At 41.6% G+C, this 26,246-nt stretch overlaps 2 protein-coding genes across 3 annotated transcripts in view; both read right to left on the bottom strand.

The window, feature by feature from the left end:
* carmil2 (capping protein regulator and myosin 1 linker 2) overlaps window positions 1-7,661 on the bottom strand; it is a 54,769-nt gene extending 47,108 nt beyond the window's left edge. Inside the window, exons 1-5 of the mRNA XM_054620746.1 lie at window positions 7,558-7,661; window positions 4,261-4,364; window positions 3,673-3,723; window positions 1,100-1,159; window positions 161-282 (exon numbers count right to left, since the gene is read on the bottom strand). Coding sequence (XP_054476721.1) covers window positions 161-282; window positions 1,100-1,159; window positions 3,673-3,723; window positions 4,261-4,364; window positions 7,558-7,585 — 365 coding nt within the window. The 5' untranslated portion in view covers window positions 7,586-7,661. The remainder of the gene's footprint in view (window positions 1-160; window positions 283-1,099; window positions 1,160-3,672; window positions 3,724-4,260; window positions 4,365-7,557) is intronic.
* Window positions 7,662-10,017: 2,356 nt separating this feature from the next.
* Window positions 10,018-24,815, bottom strand: LOC129107831 (transcriptional repressor CTCF-like). 2 transcript variants are annotated; one of them, XM_054619403.1, is made up of 17 exons: window positions 24,464-24,815; window positions 21,729-21,874; window positions 20,775-20,955; window positions 20,466-20,608; window positions 20,136-20,255; window positions 19,854-20,033; window positions 18,834-19,046; window positions 18,554-18,716; window positions 17,602-17,772; window positions 17,354-17,487; window positions 16,946-17,066; window positions 16,391-16,540; window positions 16,114-16,274; window positions 14,426-14,608; window positions 14,184-14,316; window positions 13,824-14,081; window positions 10,018-12,804 (listed from the first exon to the last, which is right to left on the bottom strand). In XM_054619403.1, exons 2-17 carry the CDS (start codon window positions 21,759-21,761, stop codon window positions 12,557-12,559), a joined length of 2,592 nt encoding a protein of 863 aa, XP_054475378.1. In that variant the 5' UTR covers window positions 21,762-21,874; window positions 24,464-24,815; the 3' UTR covers window positions 10,018-12,556. The 2 variants fall into 2 exon arrangements, with proteins under 2 accessions (XP_054475378.1, XP_054475379.1); XM_054619404.1 differs by lacking the exon at window positions 21,729-21,874.
* Between the last annotated feature and the right edge of the window lie 1,431 nt (window positions 24,816-26,246).

Below are 26,246 nucleotides of genomic sequence, written 5' to 3'. Positions count from 1 at the left end.
TCTGTGGGCTCATAGTGCAAGCATACAAGTGTGTCATTAACCCCGCCTCCCAGCCTCGGCCTAGGGCTCATTTACCCATAATAAGAATCATTTTTGATATTTTTTATACGGTAGTTAAGATCATTTAATATTATGGGTGAGGGGGTTGAGTGAGACTCACCCTGGTGAGGAATCAGGGAAAACCCTCTTCAGAGTGGCGGTCATGTGACTAACCATGGCCTCAAGATCCTCAACGTGCGATACACTGAAGGACAGAGCATGCCCGTCTGTCACCAGCACAACCTGCAAAACATGCGTTATAACATATATGTATGATAACATTAAACGTTGAAAAGTACAAAAAACATATAAGCCAAAAACACTTTGTTTTGCTTTTCATCTATATAAATTGAAATATTCAATCTCACCAAATTTCACAATGATCACCCTACTTTATAGGGTATATTGCTCACCTATTTACCTTTACTGCTTTACTGAATGGAAACATAGGATTATAGAAGGCTGTTAGAGCATTTATTCCATATCCTTGATGTAACCTTCCTCCACTAGCTGAACTAGTGACAGCCAAAATGCTTACTAGTTACACTAGTTGCAGTAAATGAGAGTGAACATTTTAAACCTCACTAGTTAACTAGTAAGGTCCAAATAGACCCACGACTAGTTAACTAGTCAGCATTTTTGACAAACATGTTAACTAATGCGCAACATGCAAGTGAAGCAGTCATGAATGGTTGTTTTTTTTATTAAATTTTGAACTGGTGAACCAATAGGAAGCCTTAATGAATGCTTCTTTTTCGGAACTCATTAGCATTCCATGCAAATAGTATAACTTTTGAGAATTTTCACTTTCACTAGCTCAATTGTTGAACACTTTAAGTCTCACTAGTTAACAAGTAAAGTCAAAAAACACTCAAAATAGTTAAATAGTGAGTATTTGGGCTTTTAATAGTTGAACTAGTAGAGGAAACTGATATTTGATATCAAGGATGTGGAATAAATGGAATAAAGGCCTTGCATACAGGATGAAAAAATGGAATGGAAAAAGAAAACCACTTGATAAACTATCATAAAGAAGTATGAGTTTAATAAAAAATGTGACCTCTCTGAGACTTTGAATGATGATTGAACAAATCTCCAAGTAGCTGAAAGTGCTCTCCACCTGTACACATAGACACACACACAAAGAGGAAATGAGAAAAGGGGGACAAATAAAATCCTACTTAGGCCGTCACAAAAATACTCTTTAATGACCATGGTGGTTAAAAGTTTCCCAATATCTGTCTCTACATTTTGGTTTTATTTGTCCAGGTTTTTATTTTATTTTGCCTCCACCCCTATACAATGAAGGCAGATGGTATTTAATTTGTGCTGAAAAAGCAGCTTTACTCTTCATAAATAGTTACCACGCATACAGGAAAGTGGTTCCATTAAAACCTGGTCACCATGAGAAACAGGGCTGTTTCAAAACACAAAGACCATAAACTATGCTGGAAACCACATATAAATCATGTAAAGACAATAGTGTCAAAGTCCATTGTAATATTGCACCTAACAAAAGACATTCCTCAATATAAATTCATTACATATATTGTACCGTTTGACTGCTTGTCAAACCTCAGATCCTATCGGAGCAATTCAGATTCTGTCCGGGCCATGGACCAGTGGACCAGCTCTTTACCCTCGGAGGTCTGTTGAAGGTGTTATGGGAGTTTGCCTATTGTGTCTAAAGTGTTTCGTGGACTTGGAGAAGGCTTACAGCCGTGTCTATCTGGGAGTCATGTGGGGAGGTACAGCGGGAACACAGGGTACCTAGGTCATTGCTGCGAGCTTTCCGGTCCTTGTTTGACCAAAGTGAGAGCCGTGTCCGTAAACTCGGCACAAGGTCAAACACGTTTCCAGTGCGTGTTGGCCTCCGCCAGGGGGGTCCCCTATCACCATCCTGTTTGTGATTTTATGTACAGGATCTCATGGCGCAGCCGGGGGGACGGAGTGTCCAGTTTGGAGAACTCTGACTTGCATTTCTGCTCTTTGCAGATGATGTGGTTTTGTTGGCTGCATTTTGCAGCTAAGTGTGAAGTATTTGGAAATAGAGTCAGTACCTCTGAGGCCATCGTTCTCTGACAGATTGCTCCGTTGGGGTTGGGAGTTGGGGGTTGGGAGTCACAGCACAAACCGAGGGAGTTCAAGTAATAATAATAATAATAATAATAATTAAGCCTTTATTAGTCCCACAATGGGGAAATTATTTCTCTGCATTTAACCCATCCCGGAGGAGCAGTGGGCTGCAATGAAGCGCCCGGGGAGCAACTTGGGGTTAGGTGTCTTGCTCAAGGACACCTCGGCATGTTGCCGGTAGAGGGGTTTGAACCACCAACCTTGTGGTTACGGGACAAGCGCTCTACCTCATGTGCCACAGCCGCCCAAAAAGTGTCCTGCATTGGCCGGGAATCGAACCAGTATCTCAGGGTCTTGGTGCTACAGCCGTTGAACCGGACCGTTGTGGTGAAGAGGGAGCTGAGCCGTAGGGGGAAGCTCTCGATTTCCTGTCAATCTTCGTTCCGACCCTCACTTTGGGAAGTGACTGGAAGAAGGTGATTGCGTATACAAGCGGCCGTAATGAGCTTCCTTCGTGTGGTGGCGAGGCTCAGCCTTAGAGATAGGGTGAAGAGCTCAGACATCCGGATGGAGCTCAGAGTAGAGCCGCTGATCCTTTGTGACCAAAGGGGCCAGCTGAGGCGTTTCGGACATCTGATCAGGATCGGCTCCCTTTAGAGGTTTTTGGTCACGTCCAACTGGTAAGAGGTCCAGGGTAGACCCAGAATATGAAGGAGAGCCTTTATATCCCATCTGGCCTTGGAACACCTCGGGTTCCCCAGGTAGAGCTGGAGCACCCGCGACCCAAATAAATATTTTAGGTAAGTAACATTAGTGTGTATATTATTTTGTTTGTGGGATTTTTGTGTATATAAAGTCCTGAAAATGAAGCGAAACATATGTGGCATAACTGACACCCTTTTGCAACCCCAATCTAACGATCCTTCATCTTTTGACACATAGGAGAGCTGAGGATGAGAAGTGTCACAGATCAAACCCAGTGAGAAAAGTAAAACCAGATTTATCAAACCATACCATAAAATGTGCCAAGATAGATGTTTTAAAGGTACAGTGTGAAGCAATTTGGTGGATCTTTTATTAAAAATGGAATATAATGTTTATAACTGTTTTTTAAAGTGTATAATAACCTTATAATATTACCCTAATAATAGTTATTTTTATATCTACATAGGGGCAGGTCTTCTAGACGTAGTCTGCCATGTTTCTACAGAAGCCCAGAACAGACAAACCCAACACAGGCTCTAGAGAATGCTTTTTGTATTTTTAAGTTACCCAAAGGCCACCGTAGTAGGGTAGTTTTCTAACATTCTTGTGAAACTGCGGAAACATGAGCCAAAGAGTACAAAAACCATGGCATCGCCAGCTGATGTCTGATTTCCGTTGCTCCTTAAGTAGTGTTGTTACGGTATGGATGATCGAGTGCGGAGAAGAGCGTTACCACGGTTTTGCACTCGCCGACTCATGTTACTACAGTCTTGGTAAGCCAGTATTCAATTTACAACCACACAGCTAGATGCCACCTAAAGCTACACACTGCCTTTAACAGGTGTGATTTACCCTGAGAGGTTGCTTGTTTATCACCAGGTACCCTCTCCATAGACTCAGTACCTATAACAGAAAGACATGATGAGAAGGAGGAGAGAGACATAACGTTAGATAGGGACTGACAGACCCACAGCTGGTTGTTGCATGTTGCATCTGATGTACAGCATTGTACCAGGGATATAGGGTTTTAGTTAATTAGTCTTGAAATTAGATTTGAGACTGGGTCCCTCAACAAGTCAGATCAGGTGTCACCTTAATACATTTCAGTTGTTATTGCACTTTAGTTCACATATTCATGGACAAAATTAAACAAAATGCCACAAACCAAGTGACACACAGTGGCCTTGGGCTTTAATGGACCCAAGGGTCTGGGCCCAAGAACACTGGGCAACAGTGATCAAACAGGACAGGACCATGATACAAATTTGTGGACACTAGTCCTTCACATATATCTATATAATTATCTGACTTCTGCTCATTTAATCCAAATATATCATATCTAATTTGCACTGGTTTTGATACACACTAAGCAACATAACCAACTTAATATTAGATTAAAAGTCTATATTGTCCCAGGTGGAGAATGTGTCCATCACTCACCAAAAGCCTGTTGGCCAATTTCCCACATGGCTGACCGGAGTGGTTCAGAACGACAGGCGTCACCAGACAGACTCTGTGAGGCTTCAGCAGCTCTGAGATCTGATCTGATCACAGGTTACAAACACTGTCATGCATTACAAGAAGAAGCGGTTATGGCTGCACCTGCTGTATGAGAGCAGTGCAGAGCATCAGCCATGAGATGGACAGGCTCACATGCACTAACATGCACTAGAAGCAGGTGCAGCCAGCTGGCTATGTAACAAAGCAAGGAGAGGCTCAGATAACATCACACACATAAACAGGGAGAAATACTTAATTCGCTGCTCGGGTGCACATTACCCCTCTATATCTTTGCATAACAATAGATGTTTACTACTTTATTCATGCTCTGGATATTGTATAGAGAACCTCTTAAGATAATTCAAGTTTACTTTGTGTTAAGGACCTCTGAAGGTCCTATTTATGGAACAAAAGGAGTGTTGATTGCTGATTGGGAACACCAGGGACAGGTGCTTTGGTAAAATAGTGAGGTGTATCACTTTCTCTTTTTAAAGGCTCAGTCATAGCCTTTATAACAATAATTTAAAGGGGAAGAAATCTGTTAATTTCGATGGGATTGCCTGAATAAGTGGAGAAAAGCATAGATTATCCACTGTTCATCAATAATTAATAGTCCAATCCAATCTTCTATAACCTCGTAAGATAACTAATTATGTTATTATTTATTGTCTGTCCAAGTCCTCACTATGTTACCCTATTCAGTGAGGAATGGAAGGTCCTTTTTCAGGAACCTAACCATATTTACTGTAAGTGAAAACTGAAGGGAAACACACCCAAGACTGTCAGTTACAATCTGCCAGATGTCAGCCTTTTGTGTTGTAGAACACACATTTCTAAACTGGTGACTTGTTTCAACCGCTTGAGATGTCTTTAATGTCATGGTAGGAAACCATGGAGCTGTTAATACACAGAGAACAAACACATGAATATCACAGACAATCCTATTTCTTGATATGATGAATTGAAATGAATAGAACACGTTGGTGCCATCCTAGTGATTCACTTGTTACACAAGTTAAATGTTGGACTTTGAATAGTCCCTGGCACGGAAACATGCGAGCAAAACCCCAACATATGTTCAACACAAGGAAATTAAGGGATTGTTTTGGTATTTGTTATAAATGTATGTTTGTACTTAGATGTTCAAGGTATGCTTGTTCGATGACAACAAGAAGCCTTACATGTAGGGACTTGGGACCAAGGGGAAGATAGGTGATGCATGGCAATGGTTCTTTGGCTGAGTGAAGTTATGGACGAGTTATGCTAATAAAGAGTTAAAGTTAAGCAGTTGTTCTCACGTGAATATATGTTTCTTTAAAAACACGACAATTGTTAGAGAGAGTTGTGTTCATGAAGACATCACAGCTTAGGCCTCTCCTGTTGGTATCAGTTTGTAGTTGATATATTAGGTATATTATGGTTTGGGCCCTCACAGACATGTTCACACTATGAGCAGTTGACAGCATAAGGTCAACCACTCTGCTCTGTTCATAACATTACTAACAAACCACCATTTGAGTCATGTTCCCTTCTCTTAGTCTGTTGGACCAGTTATACTGTTACAATGGAAACGCAGCTGACTCATAGCATTTGACCTTTGAAACAGCCAACTTTAGCTTGAGTCCTACGGATGTTTGTGAAGCCAGTGTGTGTGTGTGTGTGTGTTAGTGTGTGTGTGTGTGTGTGTGTGTGTGTGTGTGTGTGTGTGTGTGTGTGTGTGTGTGTGTGTGTGTGTGTGTGTGTGTGTGTGTGTGTGTGTGTGTGTGTGTGACTTTGATACAACACATATGATGCAGCATTAATTATTTTATTTATTCTGCAGCTGGTTGACCTGCAGTCTAACAGTTTAAAAAAAAATCTAAAGTTTTTACACATTTCAAAGGCTCATGTTTGTGTTTTTGGCATTACACTTGTCACATTTAGGATCATATCATATTTTTTGCATATTTTAAACCATAAACTACAAAACAAAAATGCTTCTAAAATAAAGCTGGGGTCGGAAAAATTGGAGAGACCAGCAAGAGTACGCTAGATTTTTTAAATCATCCAACCTAAAGACCAAGCCCAGTGTTGCCAACTGTTTTTTAATGAAAGTAGCTAGTAGCATTAGCCCCAAAAGTTGCTAAATCTAGCAAGAAAGTCGCAAAGTCCTCACCACCTACAGTCCATCCCGTCAGACCTCCCCCCAAAGCCACTCCCCCAAAATTATCATTATGAACGTGAACAACGAACATTGCTATAGAATGCTTCAGTGATGATGTGTTTTTGTTGTCATACAGGGAGTAAGCATCACTGGTTCCCTCAACAAAAAAACGTTTTTATCATTGCAGAAAATAAGCTCTGTAGGCGAACAATCATGATAAATACACATTTTGTTCAGAAAGATAATCTTTGTAAAAATAAACAACACTTTTATGAATTTTTGAAGCGTGATTACAATCAGCAGAAGTAAAAAAGCTAACGTTCGACTCTAAAAACAAACTACACCACGTTTGGTTGTTATGAAGACGTTTAGTCGTCTCATTTAGACACTTGTTAGCAACTACCTTTTTTTAAGACACATAAAAGCTTCACAATTAACAAACAAGGTATTTTAACTGATGTATTTTAAACCATAGAACAAAACGTTCAAATCTCTTCATCTTGTGTTAACCACAGACCTTATTTCAGACATCTAACCCAAAACACATTGACTTCAAGATGAGGGAACCGGAAGTGTTAAAGTGCTGACTCATCTCTGGCCTTTAGGACTCATTCCTGCAGCTCTCAATTAAGCTGTCAAACTAGCAGCTTGTAGAAGACTCCGGTGACATGCAGCGAATGGTCGGTAGGTAGACAGGCAGATAGCTCGTCCATCAATACATTTTGGCTGAATGATGTGATTGAACCATAGACTGTATGTAAGAAGATAGAGGATTGAATGGACAAAACCTTTTTCCAAAATCATTACCCACCCACGCTTTAAGCCTTTAAGCAATAAGGTCAAGTAAAGCTCAATACAATTCAACAGCATCTCAATGTACAGACTCCAAAATGAGCATAAAGTTGAATCAACACCTCCCTAAAACTGTTTAAAAGACCCCCTGAACATTACGATCTTCATTCTGGTGGATGTATCACAGGGCTGTTGCCTCAGACTGCATCAGTTTTAACATGTGATGTGTTGTACATGAGGTCAAACATTTAAAATCCATCGGGTATTGGTACTGAAAATCAGCATTGATGACGGTGGCTTACCTCGTAGGTTCTGGGAGACGGAGTTCATCCTGTAGACTTCAATAAAATTAAGAGATGGATGAGAAAACAAATCACAAGAAGTGAAGCTGTGATCATCTACTGCTTCTCTGCTACTCCTATCCTGACAGAAAATGAATGTGTTTTACACCACATTATCTATACATTAGGAACAAATAATTAAAGGAAACACATGGAGTTAACAACCCATATGTTCTGATGGAAAATAATAATAGTCCGTATACATCTGTAATCATCCAGTGCCGAGGAGAGATAAGAGGACAAAGGTGTTGCAGCAGAAATCAGAGAATGTAGTGTGACGATATCAAAAGTGTGCAGACAGACACACACACACACACACACACACACACACACACACACACACACACACACACACACACACACACACACACACACACACACACACTCCAACCAACACCAGATTTCTTTCTCATAGATGTGTGGCCTCATGTAACCTACTTCCTCTTTTCCACCCGTGCATGCTTGTTTTGCACAATTTATTTTTGCTTGTGAACTTCGACGCGCACATCCTGTTCCACGTAGAGTCACCGTTGTAGTGAAGGTAGAGAAGACGAGCTGCATCTGTTGTTTCTTAAAACCTTTGCTTCAAACAAAGGTGTGGTGTAGCGCTATGCTACTGCTACGTTCTGTTGTGAGTGCTCTGATTCATAAATGTTTTGAACGGTAGCCTAAAATAATTCAAGTTTACTTTGTGTTAAGGACCTCTGAAGGTCCTATTTATGGAACAAAAGGAGTGTTGATTGCTGATTGGGAACACCAGGGACAGGTGCTTTGGTAAAATAGTGAGGTGTATCACTTTCTCTTTTTAAAGGCTCAGTCATAGCAACATTTATAACAATAATTTAAAGGGGAAGAAATCTGTTAATTTCGATGGGATTGCCTGAATAAATGGAGAAAAGCATAGATTATCCACTGTTCATCAATAATTAATAGTCCAATCCAATCTTCTATAACCTCGTAAGATAACTAATTATGTTATTATTTATTGTCTGTCCAAGTCCTCACTATGTTACCCTATTCAGTGAGGAATGGAAGGTCCTTTTTCAGGAACCTAACCATATTTACTGTAAGTGAAAACTGAAGGGAAACACACCCAAGACTGTCAGTTACAATCTGCCAGATGTCAGCCTTTTGTGTTGTAGAACACACATTTCTAAACTGGTGACTTGTTTCAACTGCTTCAGATGTCTTTAATGTCATGGAAGGAAACCATGGAGCTGTTAGAACACAGAGAACAAACACATGAATATCACAGACAATCCTATTTCCTGATATGATGAATTGAAATGAATTGAACACGTTGGTGCCATCCTGTTAGATTCACTTGTTACTTAAATGTTGGACTTTGTATAGTCCCTGGCACGGAAACATGCGAGCAAAGAGTGCTCTGATTCATAAATGTTTTGAACGGTAGCCTATGTAGTTGTTTTTATTTGCATTGTTATATCCATACTTATCTTTTATGAAAAACATTTCCCGCTCATAATTTTGTACAGCCACCTTTCATTTCTTCCTGGCACCCTGCCCCAGTGTTGGATTAATAATATGTGCTGTACCTTTCCTCACTACCAGACGCCCATATTATTCATGTTCTAGAATAGGCCTATTACAGACCTACATCAATAGTATAGGTCTTTCAATCACAAGATCAGCGGTTCGATCCCCAGACCCTCCAGTCAATGTCAATGTGCCCTTGGGCCAGACACTTTACTTGCTTCTGTAGGCTGTGCCATCAGCGTATGAATGGGTGTGAATAGGTGTAGTGTTGAAGCGCTTTGAGGGGTGGGAAGACTAGAACGTAAGTCCATTAACCATTTACGTTGTTCAGATGTATTACGTGTAGGATTTTAGGACATAACTAGCTTGGAAGCCAATCATGGTCAAGTATGTAACTTACACATACGTGATGTGTAAACCTGAAGCCTGCAGGGCACACACACCCAGCTGAAGAAGCAACATCTGGGGTCCGATAGTTAACTTCTGAAATGAGGAATTAGGACACTGGATGAACTGAATGTCCCTCGTGGACGGTACCTCTTGATTTGGACCCACTGTAAACAGGTCGATGTTGATGGTACTGTTTCATTACGCCAACCTTAAACACAGGGGTCAGTTAGTTAGCTTACTTGTCATTTTGACTTTATAAACTAATAAATGCAGAAGCCAAAGCTCTATTAACTACATCATGAAACTCCCAGAGGTAGGTGTTAGATGGGTCACCTTATCAAACACAAATTATTATTATATAATCCAAGCAGAGTAGTTTTGTGTCAATGGCTAACAAAAACAATGGAATATCACATTGCTACAAAGATTTTGTATCCATATCATCAATCCTCTCTACATGTGTTTTGCTGTCCTGCACTAGAAAAGCACACACACTGATTGAAAGAAAAGCAGCATGCAGTAGTCACAGGCCCATTAGGATGATTTTATTTTTCATCAGCTGTACAGTGTCTCATCTTTCCAACATGACATGACCAAGGTTTCTTCTGTTTTCCTGCTCAGAAAAAATAGGGATGCGTTTAAAAACCCATCTTAAAAAAACGTTCTCTGTCAATTCTTCTGCCAAAACACAAACGAGCAATGTGCAAACAAAAAGCAATGCAGTTGCTATGGGAACAGTCAAACATCCAACATCCGTCGTCCATCCGTCCGCCTGCAGAACAATAACATGATCGGTTGATGACGGGACATTTTGGTCTCCCTAGTGAGATGTCATACCACAGCAGTACAGTCGCAGACTCGATGTTTCAGTGTCAATTTGATAACATTAATTTAATCAAGACACCTTTCATCAGTGTCTAGGCACCCCTGTCTTTCTGTGTCCATGTTTCTTTACAGCCTGGTTTTACAGTAGTGGGCCTCTGACCATTGTGATGCTACAGAAGTGGTTCTAACAATAACAGGTATTTTTGTTTATTTTTATAACAGCAGGAAGGCCACATAAAAAAAAATCATAACCTGTGGTCAAGCTCATAAGGAAAGTGCCAGGATTAACATCTTTATAGGAATCAAATCATTTGATTTGTTGAAATTCAGACCAAATCCTTTTTGTTCTCATCTTCATTCACCCAGGCGATCTTAAGCCTGTGTTTTTGTAAATACAGGGTTAACATCAGGGATCACTTTGATTTGGAGTGACGGACCTGGAGAACTTTATTAAGTCACATTTTAGGCCTACAGCAAACAGTATAAAACCTGCCAAACGAAAAGAAGAAGAAGGCCGTTTTGCTGTTATTACATACACTCTGAACATCATTCAGTATAAGCTTTTGGATGAGTGCCGAACAGTTTTGTCATTCAGCAGATACTCAAAACACCTCCTTTATAGGTGAAACCAGCCTCACAAAAATAGTAACTATAAATGCACACAATATATAACATAGATAAATTATTGATTGACCAGGGCTAATTTATATTAATATGCATTATTCTAATAATGAAATTATAGCCGATAAATAATCAGCTGATGATAAAAAGCCAAATTGCTTTATTGACACTCACATACAGTAGGGGCGGAATCACAGCTCATTACATCATAGCTTTTCTTACTCTCAGAAGTGCATTAACTACAGGTTATAACCTCATTTTCAAAAACAAAAATGTGACATTATCAGTTATTTTATCGGTAGCATCAGTCAATATCATGCATCCCTAGTTCCAATACCAATATTAACGGAGGAGTGGATACATTTCAAAGGAAATGAAAGAGCGGCTGTAATGACCTTGTAGAACGATGTTTGAGTCTGCTGCTGCCTGTAACTGCGAGGGACAAGATTCAGATGCTTTGACATAATTCCATGTTAATTGAAGTATTTGGAATGTTCAAAATCACAACTATAGAACAACGTTTTACCAACTAAATCTGGATTATCTGCATTTCCCACAACCGGCAGGGATCATTCAGTTTATGTGACGGCAAACTAGCTCCTTCAAAATGCAGAACAGGAGGAGGAGGAACATTAACGGTGAACGACACATATCTTCCATCAGTGACAGGAAGGAGAAAATAAAAAACATACTGTGGTGCTGGGAAACCGAGTTTTTCCATTTGCATGAGCTGACTGAGGACAAGTTTCCATTAGAACGAGGTCGTCTGCTGGTGGTGTGGATGTCAAACAGCGGAAACACAGTTATCGCTGACGTCATTTCATTAGAAATGATCGTCCTGTGTCCATTTTCTCATGAATAAACAGAATCAGTGACAAAAGCCACCACGTGGACCATGTGTTTACACAGGCCACGGAGGAAAACCATACCTTTAGGGAGAAACAATATACAGATGACTGAGTTGTGGAATCTCAGAGACAAACCCAAGTACCATATACTAGGTTTCATTAGGAAAAAACTACATTTATATCTATATTTACACATATAAAGGCTTGGAATTAGCAAAAAACTGCGAAGTTGCGAGAAAAGCAAGCAAGTAAAAAGTGAAAGTAGATCAGATAATGTCTCCATTTGGCAGAGCGACATGTAGAAGAGCTGAGAGATTCACTGCAGAGTGTGTGGGTAGGGACTGACACAGGATGTGGCTTTGGGTAGAAACAAGTAGCAAAATACACAATGAATCATTCAGAAGACATTCAAACAAAAAAAAGCATTTAAGAGCAGAGAGCAGTCTGTCATTAGCTTGGACGATATCTGTGTATGACGGGGGTGATGACACAGTGGGATTGCTTGTGTGTGTGTGTGTGTGTGTGTGTGTGTGTGACCCACTATCAGTATGCAGTTGATGTACATGGATCTGAAGTTAGTGTGTGTAAATATTTACATGCTTCCCTTCTTTACGCATAGTTGATTTTCCACCGCCATCTTTTTTCAGCCACTTCAACGGAGGCAAAGTGGCTGCCACTACAAACTCACACAGATGGTACATGAGGGGAAGGCCAAGGATGTGGAAATGTTAGCCAGTTTTTACTCATAGTCCGGCTACATGTGTGGCTGTGTGTCAGGTTCACCGGTCCATCATGCTGAGGATCATCTCTGGCGTCAGATCTCCGTTGGCGGCAGCGGTAGCCGTCTCCTCGTTCACGGCCAGCTCAACAGTCTCCACCCCTTCCCCGTCTAGCTCCACCCCCTCCACGGTCAGAGCCACTCCCTGCTCCAGAGGCGTCGCCACAGAGGCGTCGCCTTCCTCCTTCTTCACTATGATGTTCTCCACTGCTCCAGTGCTCTCATCCTCCACCTGAATGAAGGCAGCAGCTGCAAAACACAGCACATATGGAACTTCAGAGCTGCATTCAGGGTTATGGCAATAAAAGAGAGCACATGTACTGTAAAGGAAATCTTTATAGTCCTGTTTTGCAGTGCAGTTTTAAAAGACACATTTGTTTTTTTTGTTTTTCCATAATTGAAAAGAAAGAGCTGCTGTGAGAAGAGTTGCAAACTCATTACATGACATTTGATCCAAACGCTGAACATTATATGAAAGAAAGAAAGGTCATGAAGCTAAGGTTTCTAGTTTCACGGTTCATTTACACACGTAAAAACAACTCTCGTATACGCCTACCTTTCTGAAAGCGGTTGCCTTGAGTTGCAAACTCTTTACATGACGCTGTAAGATTCACCTCAAGCGACCTCTGGCTCTTAGTACTTCCATACAGCCACCAGATGGCAAGAGAAAGCAGCTATGATACCATTAAAGCATGGAGCTCTTCAGTCTTTTATGAATATTGATCCATTATCATTGTGTTTAGTACTATTTCAATATTTTGGGGAGATTTATGTTATATGTAACATGGCTATATAAACAAACAATGTTTTAAAGTAAATCTCCCAGCGAACAGTCAACTTGTACACAATAAACATGTCTTAAACATGTTTTTAAAATATCTGTATTTTCATCAAAATACAGTCCTGGTTGTAGCAAAGAGTAGATGAAGACTTTCAGTTTCATTATTGTCAATGTTATCAATCTTGGATATAATAGTGATATTTTCCTTGAAATTTAGATGATAAAATATAATAGAATAAAAATCTTATTTTTTCCTTCATTGCATCTCCATTTACTCTGTAATGGTAATAGAAATAGATTTACTTACAATGAAATCATATTCCTAAGCTTCATTTGGGGTATGCTAGTTTAGGCTTTTTATCCAACAGATAGGGCTTAACTTGATACTTCCAGTCAGCAGTTTGATCATGACTGACAGGGATCAAACAACCATTTTTTTCAAATTTCTCGTCTAATAAAACTTCAGGTCAGTGGTCAGTGTTCTCACCAGAAGCAGCCGCCTTGGCAGCCACCCTGGCTGACTTGCTGGGTGTTGGAGGTTTGGGTGCGTTCTTTGGGGGCCGGCCTCGTTTCCTCTTGACCGGTGGCTCCTCAGGAGCCGGTACCGGGATTGCAGCAGGGGCCTGGTCCAGTTCCATGCTTTCAGGCTCCTCCTCTTCCTGTAGCAGGGATGCTTCTTCCTCGCCGTCACCTTCACCATCCTCCTCCTCTTCCTCCTCCTCATCCAGTTCAGCATGATCCTCCTCTGCATCACAGAGAAACAACAAGACAGACATCAGATCAACTAATCAGAACAGAGAAAACACAGCATCGTGCCAACAGTTGCATACAATGTAAAGATTCTCACCGCTGTCATCCTCATCTCTCCTGCTCCTCATCTTCCTCTTTCTTCCTCTCCTCCCTTTCTTTGGGGGTGGGGCTCCATTCTCAGCATCCTCCACCTCACCAGTGCAGTTCTCAGAGTGCCGAGCCATGGTGTTCTACAAGAACACACTGTTAGATAGTCTATTGACTTTAATAATCAATAACTAATTTGCATCTAAGAGTTCACTTTAGGTGTGTAACGGGTAAAAAAAAAGAGAGCCGTACCCTGCGAGTGAAGGTCTTGCTACACTTGGGGCAGACGAAGGCGGTGGGGACAAAGTTGGGGTCGTGGTAGCGTTTGAAGTGCATGTCCAGCAGCTGCTTCTGTCTGAAGGTCTTCTCACACTGGCTGCAGGCGTATGGTTTCTCTCCAGTGTGAGTCCGACGGTGCATGACCATGTGGCGCTCCTGGACCCAGCAGCATGCAAGACACCGGAGTTACACAGTGAGCACTATACAGTTCCCCCTGAAACCATTGGAACTGTGAGGTAAAAATCCTTTAGTTTTGCTGTATACTAAAAAACATTTGGGTTTGATATAAAAATGATATACAGAGCATAATACGTCAAACCAGTAGACCAATCAGACATCAGCAGTTGATGACATTGTGAGAGCTGTACAGAAAAACCAGTGACATCAGTGACATCAACAACAACCCTCAGTCGGCAGGAGTGGAGGTCTCACAAAGCCCCTTTTGTCAAATACTCCGGGAACAAAAGTCCAGAGCCGGGCTCCAGACTTAACTTTTCCACTGGTAGCACTGGTGCTACCAACTTTATCAGTTGGTAGCACCAGCAAATTATTTTGTTACAGCATGTTGGAAATCAGTGATGGAAAGTACTTAAGTACATTTACCAACATGCTAACTAAATGGGTGATTTTTCAGAGTTTCCCACGGCTACATACACAAGCTGTGCACCGCAACCTACACGCGTATGCCATTTTGGTCGCAGTCTGAAGCCCTGCAGAGGTTACAGCAGAAGATGCAAACCATTCATCAGCAATACGACTAAAAAGGGTTCTGCAAAAGAAAACAAAAAAGAAGTTCTGGGACAAAGTTAAATGGACCGATGAGGTTAAGATTAACCTTTACCAAAGTGATGGAAAGGCTAATGTGTGAGGTGGAAGAAAGGATAAGCTCATGACCCCAAACACACAAGCTCATGTGTGAAACACTCCAGAGGTAATGTCATGGCTTGTCTGCATGTCTGCTTCTGGTAGACAGGCTCATTGATCTACATAGATGATGTAACACATGATGGCAGCAGCAGAATGAACTCAGAAGTCTTCAGAAACACTTGTCTTTCAATTGAAACACGCCAATTTAAAGAGAAATGCATCTTAATAGGTGCCATCAATTAAGTTGTTAACAGATTTAGATGTGAATACCTTGACATAAAAGCTGAAATGCTGATCTCTTGTGTTTTGGAAGGGACTGTTTATCCATTCAAATTATTTTTTTTAGCCATGGTAGAAGGCAATGTTGGTCTGTCGTTGGGTCTGTCCATCACTTAGGTCCAGAATTAAATACCTTGACGACTACTGGATGAATGGCCTTCATGGTCTACAGAGGGTGCATCCTAATGACTTTGATAATCCTCTCTTTTCCTGTAGTGCCCAGAGATGGTCAAACTTTTTACTTGTACAGTAAAAATATTTAACATCTACCAGCAAACCCACTAAACTGAGATGATCAATTTGATAAACACAATAACTCTCAGAGTTGCTATAGTATAATATAGTGGCTGTAGACTCTTGTTCTTGTTATTACTCAACTAAAACGTTATTGATTTTTATAAATGCAGTGGTACTGGCTTGTGTGAGTGATATCTGATACTAAAATGAAATTCCTTGTTTGCTCCGAGTATGGTAACCCAATAAATCACTCAACAGAGATATTTGTATGTACACACCTGGCGGCAGCAGTAGTCACACATGTCGCATTTGAACCGCTTCTCGTTCTTATGGGACTTCTGGTGCTGGATCAGGGCGTATCGCTCATGAAAAACGGCGTCGCAGTACCGACACTTCTTTCCAGTCTCAATGAATGAGTGCTGCTTACGAAGATGGACACCTGAAGAAGCACACAGATGTCAAAATAAAAACACATTAAGGAAATATAAAAGTAAAATATCTCATCTGGCTGCTAAATTGACACTGTGTGTGCGAGAGTGTGTGTGAGTGTGTTACCCAAGTCGCTCTTGCGTGCGATGACAGTGTCACAGTGTGGACAGTGGAATTTGGCCACGTTCTCTGTGTGTTTCTGCAGAATGTGCATCTTCATGGTTCCACTCTGGGTGAATCGGGCATGGCAGATGTAGCACTCGTAAGGTTTCTCTCCTGAGAAGAGTGTTGAGATTGTAGACAGGTGTTTCATTCATTTTTATAATCTAACAGAACATTAAAAAAATACAAAACAATCCTAAGCAGTAACAATATGCAGGAGGTATGAAACACAATTTATGAATTACCCCAAAAGTATTTTAACAATCCTGTGTGCATTAGTATTTGCTGTAAGTTAAGTATAATTATGTTGTTGGTTGTAGTTGACAACTAGTCTAGTTCTTAAAAAGGTCAAATGAACTCCTATCCTTTTGATTGGGATACATTATTTTGTAAGGGAGCTAAATCTGACCCCTTTCATATGAATTATTTTAAAAACAATACTGGTCCTGTATCTCTAAAAACGGCCTCTTGTTCCTCCTACACATCTTTAAGTAAAGGTAGTAAAGGTGTCCTTTTTACCTGAGTGTGTCCTCATGTGTCTCTTCAGCTTGTATGTGTCTCTGCTGGCGTAGCTGCAAAGACTGCACTGGAATGGACGCTCACCAGTGTGGGAACGGATGTGACGCTTTAGCTTGCTCACCTACACAATATCCAAACACGAACACATCACAGTCACATATCAGAACACTGTAAAGCTATAATAAAGCTCTGACAGAGTCCACCACTCATCCACCGCAGCGAAATAGCTCAGCTAATAGCAAATTGTTATAAACAATTGTAATAATTTCTGTTGAGTTGCCTTTTAGTTTATGCTCGGAAAGACCTTAGTTCCCTCTACTAAGGAGTGGGTGAACATTTGTGTGGAAATGTAATACATTGCACTTTGAAAACTTCACAAAAACGCAAGCAGACAGAAGCTCGGTTTACCTCCACACTGGCGTAGTCACACATGGAGCATTTGAAGGGTTTCTCATGGGTGTGTTTGTAGCGGCGATGACGGACCAACTCTCCACTAGTCACGAAAGCCATATCGCAGTCTGTGCACTTGTGTGGACGAGTTCCTGCGTGAATAAATCATTGTTGCATGGTATTTAAAAAAAACGTATCCATTGTTCTGTCTCCTCTTTCAACTACCACTGTTATTGTTTTTATGAAGACGTGTGGTTAGTGTATACCAGTGTGTGTGTTGAGATGGTTTCTTAGCAGGGTGACCGTCCTGAAGGCTCTTCCACACAGGTGACACTTGTGAGGTCTCTCGTCCGTATGGCTCTTCATGTGTCTGTCCAGGTTGGAGCGTCGTGGGCACGTGTAGCTACACAGCTCACACTGAAACGTCTTCTTCACTCCTGACACACAACAATGACAGACACAGAATCATCACCCAGCGTTACCTAGGGCTGGGTGTCAGTACTGGATGGCTTTAAGGTATTGACCAAAGTCACCCAGCACTAAGTAGTACTTAAACTTCTCCAGACAAATGTATTTGATTTAATGCAACGTTTGATTGGCCCAAAACCACAACAGCTACAACCCAAAATGAATAGGGAGATGTCCCAGAGTTCTAGTGTTATAGCTAATGTTGTATGTTATATTATACAGTACATATAGTTAAAGTTCATAGTGTGAGAGATACATGTTGCTTTGTTATTGGCATTTATACTCAATGTACTTGTATGTGCATAGGATTTGTTATAAGTGGTATCAATTGTATCGTCACTGAATCTGAAGTTTTCAAGTGGACCCCAGAGGAACACCGGCTGTGATAGAGCAGCTAAATGAGATCTGATCTAACGTAGGATTGCAATGCATTGTGGGTATGCAGTAAGCACTGTGAAAATGAATTTGAGGTAACTTCAGTGTATCACAGTCTGTTGCAGAGTATAGAACAGCTACTTATGTTTACTAAACTTAAGAGTGATGGTTAGAATCCAGTGGTCAGGAGCAAACGGGCTCATATGGCAGTTTAACAAAACAACAGCATGTGGTCTATCTGGGTGGAACAAGACAATTATGACTGTGTTTCAACACAAACAACTTTGAAGAGTCAGTTCAAATCAAGCTCCAACAGCAGTGACTAAAAATGTCCCTCCCATTACGCCCTCAGTCCAGCAAACAGCAGTGTCTCACCTTTCTTCTTGATCTTGGTGGGTTTGGGTGGTTTCATGTTGCCCACGACCTTCTCAGCATTGACCTCAGACAGAAGGCCCTCCTGCTGTTCCTCTTCAAAGTCATAGACACTGACATCCATGTCCTTATCTCCTTCAGCGTAACGCAGACGACTCTTTTTACCCTGGAAAAACCATTACACCTCATCGTAAGCGGACGACAATAAAAGTATCCCCTTTTAGCATGTTAGAAAAATCACATCCCCTATAACAAAGAGTCTGATACCACACAACTATCTTGCCTTCTTGTTCTTCTTGAGAGCTCCGGATGGGGGCTGATAGTCTGGGTCTTTAGCCCAGGTCGGGTCCTCATTCTGAGGCTGCATGGGCTCCTCCTCCACTTCGTCCAGCAGCTGGTTCCCCACCTCCTCGTCTTCCTCCTCTTCAGGGTGGGCTTCTCCTCCCTCTTCCTGCTCCACTGTCTCCACCTCCCCATTTGCGCCAACCTTAACCACCTACACATCAAATTAATTAATTGTCAATTAACCACTAATACAGGTCGTAGTTGCTGAAGTGCAAAAGAGAAATTATCTGCCATTTCTTTCCTTACTGAACAAAAAATGGGTACTTATTTTAAAGGCAGCCAGAATAAGTCAGCTTAAGAAAGGCTAAAATTCCTGTAATTTTCATATTAACATATTTGACTGCAAACTGACAATTCTTATTCATTCGCTAGTAGTTCAGGCGTCCCAATCCTCCTGCTGAGGTAAAAAAAAACAAAAAAACATACAAACGTCATAAACATACAGGTACATGCATTAAATTTGACCTCTACATTTAACTCATTCTAAGCATTTGAAGGAGCAGTGTGCTGCTGCGAAGTTCACAGGGGAGCAACTTGGATTTCACTGTCTCACTCAAGGACAGCGCAGCTTTTATTAAAATCTTTTAATAAACGGTTAAATATTAACATCTCTACTTGTCAGATTGTTATGTTAGAATTGTAATGGCATCATTTAGTTCTTAAGTCAACAATAACCCTAATGTAAGTACTTGCAATGAAAAAAGTGGTATCGGTGCATTCCTATTCGCATTAATTAAAAAAAATGTTTAGCCATGTGCACTAATATAGAAAAATGAAGATGTGATACATTGAGATGGCTTTGTAAAGTTGACACGTGAATCGCAATCAAATAGCAAGACTCCTTTATTATGTGATTTCTGCCAAGGGCCTAAAAAGGGATGCATCTGCTAACTTTCAAATGCAGTCAGCCATATATGATTGAGTTAAAGCCTTACCACGAGTGTGTCTGTTTGTTTACCTGAAAGCCCTCCGGCAGTGGCAGGGTGTGGCAGATGACCGGGTCTCCGTCCTTTGGCATAGCAGTGGTGTCTACAAAGGTGCCTTGCTGCAGGGCCTCCACGGTGGTGGCAGAGACCGGCACCTGGACCAGCTGGAGCTCCCCGAGACCCAGGGCCGCCTGCTCCTCCATGTTCACCACCTGAGAACGAGGGGACGTGAGGTCAGCAGCCACCCAACAGCTTTACAAGAGGAAATAACTGGAGGAGGCTATCACGTGAAATGGCTTCAGAGGAGCGCCTACCTGCAGTGTGATGATTTGGGTCTGGTCCACTGTTGTTACAGTTGCTTGGTGAGCTGCGCCCGCCACCCCTCCGACAACACCCAGGGTAGCTGATGATCCCCCCACTGCAGCATCGATCACCTGCATACCAACAACATCTTAATGGGCTGTTGCATTCAATGTTGGGCAGAGCGACATACTCCAGCAGGGGAATAAGTTCTCCTCAGTTCTAGCGGACAGCGACATCAAAACAAACTTTATTTTGAGACCAAGCCTGCGTCCTGCTTTGGCTTCCAAGTCTGGACAACCCTCATGTCACATCAGACACAAAGCTCTTGACAGTGAGCGTACCTCAGTCTTCATCTGCAACAGGGTAGGATCCAGCGAATCCATAACCATCATTTCAACCCCTGCTCCGCCGTCCACACCAATCCCCATCCCAGCTTCCATCAACTGCTGGGCCTGGGCGGCTGCTACCATTCCGTCCCCGTGACCTGAAACACAACATTGCTGGGAATAAAACATTTAACCAAATTCCCCACAAAAAGCTTGCAGTAAGTGCTTCTACTTGAACTAGGAATCTACTACTTTGTGCTCTTTTTTTTTTTTTTTTTTTTTTTTTTTACATGTGGGACCACTTCATGTTCAATTAGTAAGAACCTTGCTCCAGGACAACTCCTGCTTGTCCCTCCACCACGCCCCCGGCCTCTGCAGCTTGCTGGAGGAGGTCAGCCACCATGGCATCCTGGCTGTGAATGGCCTGGATGGAGGGGAAGTCTTTGGGCGGGACCTCCACCACCCCTACACCCTCTGTTGGCCCTCCGTCCATGCTGGGTAGGAACTGAAATATGTGGAAACAGACACAATCTAGCAGTGTATTCCTGGTAACATGTTTGCTCTAATACAGTGGTGTTCAGTCTGACATAATGGACGAGTACGCACATTTAACCTGCAACTCACCATGACATGGATACCTAATTAGGGTCTTCAAAAAACACAACCTTGGAGAGAAAACTAGTCTTATTGCAATAAAAACCTGCAAACCCTTTCATCACACAGGACTGTAAACCAATGTGTTTAACTCCCACCATAGAGCTGAACCTTCACTTTATGTGTCTCTGATCTGATTCCAAGTTCTCTCCATTCTTGAATCACGTCAGTGCTGAGCGTGGTCAAACAACTAAAATTGAACTTTTTCAAATTTAATGAAATTCTCACCAAAAACCTACCTACACTACCCTACTTTTTATCCTACACTACCTTTTTTGGGGGGGGGGGATTTTGGGAAAGAAAACATTACCAGGAAGACAGTGTTTTTAAGTAACAGTAAAACATAAAAAATCCTAGCGCTACTGAGCGTGGTTTGCTGTCAGGATGTGTCAATCAGAAGTTAAACGCCAAATACAAGCTCTGAACATTCTTCTTGGATCCACCCACAGGGAGTTGGCTAGCAGAGCTTAGTTCACTTTATGTTCAACTGCTTTTAAGTCTCTTTGACTGAAATTGTTGGTTGTCTACATGCAATGAGTTTGATGAAATAAGGTGGGATTGAGTGTGACATACATAACAGCCCATTGTTGTAAAAGTGTTGGCACTTAACACTACTAGTGTTACCTGGAATAGCAACGATAAATTGACTGTTTTCATGATTTCTGCTGGCAGGGCTGCAGCATGCGGGGTAGTGATACAGCCGCTCTCCCTTTTGCTTTCTGCTGAGCTTTGCTGAACCAAATGCCTGCTACCTGACTGTCCCTGCCAACCTGAGGGAGGGAAGAGGGAAATGTTACACAGCTGCAGTGATACACCCAGATGTTTCCTGCACATACAGAAACAGTGACTTTAAAAGCCTACACATCTCTGACAATGTTAACTGTTCTGTTCAGGGCACTTGCTCTCAGCTGAGGCTTCCAGGCTATTACTTCACTGTAAACCATCACATTCCCTCTGGTATCTCATCTTCATTTTTTATTCTTCAAGCTCAGCAGACAAGAATGCAAATCCAACGTTTATTTAACAGGCAGTTGTTCCTCCCAGTGTTTGAAAAAAACACCTTGCATTCACACAGAGTCGTCCTCTTTAGGAGGAACAACATTATACTGAGCAAGAGCTCCTTTTGCATCCAGATGAAGCAGGAGTAGATTTGATAAGTGGATGGGAAAACGTGGACCCAAATAAGGGTAAATAGGATTTTGAACTTGTAAAATGATGTTCAAAAATAACTTCCAAGCCTGTGGTTGTACATCCCCCTTTGTAAACCCAGGAAGGAAAAATAGCATGAGGAATTCATGCAAATGGGTAGAACAGGCTGTGCAAAATTAACTGTTTTTGTGAACATCAATTCAAAGCAGAAAACTGCGCGACCCTGCTTTTTCTTCAACATACGCCGGGATACAAATGTATATTCAAATATTTCATAAACAGTGCGGGACACTACATAAACAGTTAATATGTGAGAGTTTCACACTTGGCTGATAACTAACAAGAAATTGCAAAAGAGAGGGCAGTGTCAAGTTCATTCTTGGACTGTAAAACGCCCCTCTGTGTGTACTGAGCAGTTTGACTCTGTACCCAGATATGCATTAAAGCTGTTTTTTTAATGTTTCGTACAAGAAAATATATTTTTTAATCAGTGTTTTTGCCCTCGGTACAAATATTGATAGAGAACTACAGGCCTTGAAATTATTTATGAACATTCCACACCCTCAAAATCATATTGCCCCTTGTTTTGAGAGCACAGAAAAAGTCACTCATGATTTTTGGTCCATGCTGAATTGCCACACATTCACAGAGGTCCAATAATTGGTGTGTCTCCCGACTCTGAAGGCCATTGTTCGACATTTGTCAAAACGATGGTTGAACTCTTTGACCTTGCCTCATTTACCACTAAATTCAAATACTGCGACATGACTCATATTTTGGAAGATGTGGCTATTTTCTTTTACACCCACTGTATCTAATAAGTTAAAACTCAGAGCCTAGTCATCTCATATATATATACCACAGCTGCATTCTGGTCTTAATGGATCTTGGTTAATGTAAACTGTATATGGTTACTGATACAAGTGTAGCAGCTGCGTGGCCGTGTTTGTGAGAATAACATCCGTTTGTTTTTCAGGTTTTTATGTCCACTTGTCTTAATGACACTTAATGGTGGAAGCTGGGAAGGCTGTTGTAAAGGCCTTCATAGATGCTTTGAGACAGATTTACCACAACACGGCAATGACACCGGGCGCCCTGTCGGGCAGCTGTCGCCTCCTCGCCCAGCATTTATACAGCGGTATTTTTGTAGCTCTCCTAGCCGAATCGTAGAGGGAGCTCTCTGCTATAATATATATCTGTGGCTATGATGCTCAAGGTGGGCTTAGAATAGAGACAAGCGGGCGGCGGGTGCAACAACAACTGCCAAATCCGACCACAAAACCATTGCGGCAAAAAAAAGGGAGGAGAAATGTAATATTTAACAACAGGAGGTGGCTGATTTTCGGGGAACACATATCGTGTATTTGGTGTGTTTGAATCAGCGGCTGTCGTTTAACTCGATGCCTCGTCATTACCTGACCTGCGCCGGCCTGAGCGTCACACTCCGCGGGTTTACTCCGCCACCAGAAACGCGTTTTGAACCGAGAACAACTTCAGTGACAGTAGTGGCAGGTGCGACCACAGCCAGCTCAGTTAAATACAAAAACATGACTTAATGTGGTTACTTTCTGGGGGACTCCAGCGCTTTCTGCACTCTTGAACCGTAACGCAGATGAGTGACTTGGGTGGGGGAGGCCTAGCTTCAGGCAGACCTAGCTACCGCTAGCTGTTGGCTACCGTGAGCTGCTACCTTGATTCCTTCAAGAACAGGTTTGAGTTGGTGTGAAACGTCACGGAGCGAGGCAAAACACCGCGCGGGTGTTCGTGTGCAAACACACATTGTCATGTCATCGGACATGTAGGATGCTTGTGTTAAACCTAGCCCGTATTGGCTAACGCAAACGAGCTAATGTTAGCCAAGGGCGACAACTTAAACCCGCCAGTTTCCATGTCGTCAAGGCTGTAAAGACGGCAAACAAAGAAGCGAGAAAATGGACGCCTTGGCCTAAACTCTCCAACCAAATCGTTGAAGTAATCGTAAGTTACCATCGACGATATTTTGACGGATACGTGTCAAATACAGCGGGTTGTGTGTACATTTATGACTACTAGGGTTATTTAAACGCATTTTGACGGGGTTTTCAATAACGATAGAGGGAGACAAACACTCTCCGACGAGCTGCCCGGACCCAGAGCCCCATCGTGACACCTAGAGGCCGATTAAAGATCCTGCAAACTCCCCCCTGATCAGAAAAGTAGTGATACTTTACCTCTTCTTTGGGCGTTTCTCTCCCCGTTCAACTCAGCCGAAAGCAGAGAGTCTGTGCTACAAAGTTAAACAGGCTGGAGAGAAATGCAGGCTTCTTCGCAGTTTGTTTTAATCCCTCTCCCGCTTTAGCAGAGTAGCCTCTGCCACAAAATGGCAGTTGGGAGCTCAGTGCGCCTGTGCGGCCGCTGGGGGGTGGTGTCGAAGCTACTGCAGGCACCCTGATTGGCCAGGAGGGGCGCCCCTTTGGAATACATGAAGCCCATTTATCACAATGTTAGGATGTATGCTTCTTTCAGGGCCCTCGGAGATCTGAGCTTTACTATCAGAAAGGAACCGCGAGATGTCAAAGTCTTCATTGGAATTAAGCGTAAAAACATTGTAAGATATGTGTTAATTTCAATTAAAACTATTCATTCAAAATTAGGTGAGTGCATCTGTTTAATGCAATGGCAATGTGGTCGATACTGTAGCATTTGACTTGCTGTGTCAACATCTATCAGTCACAGTGCATGTTTGCCCAAATTGAAAATTAAAAAATGACCAGAAAAAACAAACAAATGCACAGAAATATTAATTCACTGCCTTTAGAACGCCGTCAAAGGCTTTAAGGTTCAATCAGGTGTGTCCATGCATTATTTATCAATGAAACAATGACAGGGCTTCAGTCACGATCCTCCTAAATGTACCTGCACATCTGAGCTAAGAGGTATTCTCTGCTCTGTTTTGATGAGGACAGTAAGCTGTCCAGCTGCTGTCCCATCACTGCTTTAGAAGAGGTAAAGTCTGCTGAACTTTCCAACTCCATCGCAAAAATTCCCCTAACCTTGAAACACAGGTCAGTTCTAAGACTGAATATTTATGTTATTTGTATGTGTGTGTGTGTATAATTAACAAACACAATGGCACATGAGACAATCTTAAACACATTTTAATATCTTGTTTATGTTCGACACCAGAATGCCTGGAAATATATTTTAGAAAAAAAAAAAGATATATTCAGTTTCCAATGCTGCACAATTCATCAATATTGTGGGGGAGATATAAAGTGTGCTGCAGTGGTTGTTTCACTTCTTCATTCTTAAATAAAGTATATCATCTATCATTTATTGCATCTGTTACTATCAAACCTCGAGGCACTTAAAACACTTTGAGATGCTGAATGGATGCAGAGGTATAGCTGCAGATCGCTGCTATCCTTTAGAAACTCAAAGTGGTAAATACATTAAGCCATCTTATAAACATATACAAACAGTAACACAGTCCTATGTTAGGATTCCAGTGACACTGCAGCCTGTTGCTTATATTATCTAGTGTTGAAAGCAGTATACAGCTAGCTCGTTGTCTGATCACCCCTCACTCTCAAAATAACATCTGAATGTCAGTTCATCTCAGAAATTGGATTAGGGCTAGTGAGAAAAATCTGTTCCGAAATGAATCCCTGAATACTTAGTCAGCGATTAAGACCAATGTTCTAAGACAATTCTGCAGAATTAAAAAAAATTCTGTCCAAATCTAATATTTTTTATCAGATCTTTCATTTCAATCTTATTTCTACCATTAATATGAGCAGACCTGCCCCCTCTCCTAAGGAACTAATGAGCACATATCTGGCAACGACGAGATTTAAAATGCTGCATTTTTGTGATTCTTCGTGGAAAACGTCAGCTTTACAGATCTTCGGATTCAATCGACTGATAGCGAATTAGTATTATTCTACTGAGAATTTCTTTAGTTGAGGGAAGCTCTATATATGACTTTAATCTTATAGGTAAATTTAATCATAA

This window comes from Anoplopoma fimbria, chromosome 19, assembly GCF_027596085.1.
Source record: "Anoplopoma fimbria isolate UVic2021 breed Golden Eagle Sablefish chromosome 19, Afim_UVic_2022, whole genome shotgun sequence".
NCBI lineage: Eukaryota > Metazoa > Chordata > Actinopteri > Perciformes > Anoplopomatidae > Anoplopoma > Anoplopoma fimbria.
The sequence above is the reverse complement of the archived record's forward strand: the minus strand, read 5'-3'. Positions and strand labels throughout refer to the sequence as shown.

Excerpts from the sequence above, each read along its gene's own strand:
- LOC129107831 (XM_054619403.1), bottom strand. The coding sequence starts at position 21,761 with ATGAAAACAGTCAATTTATCGTTGCTATTCCAG. Across the intron at positions 20,609-20,774 it reads AGGAGTTGTCCTGGAGCAAG|GTCACGGGGACGGAATGGTA; the intron begins GTTCTTACTAAT and ends GTTGTGTTTCAG. Across the intron at positions 12,805-13,823 it reads TGCCAAGGCGGCTGCTTCTG|CTGCTGCCTTCATTCAGGTG; the intron begins GTGAGAACACTG and ends TGTGTTTTGCAG.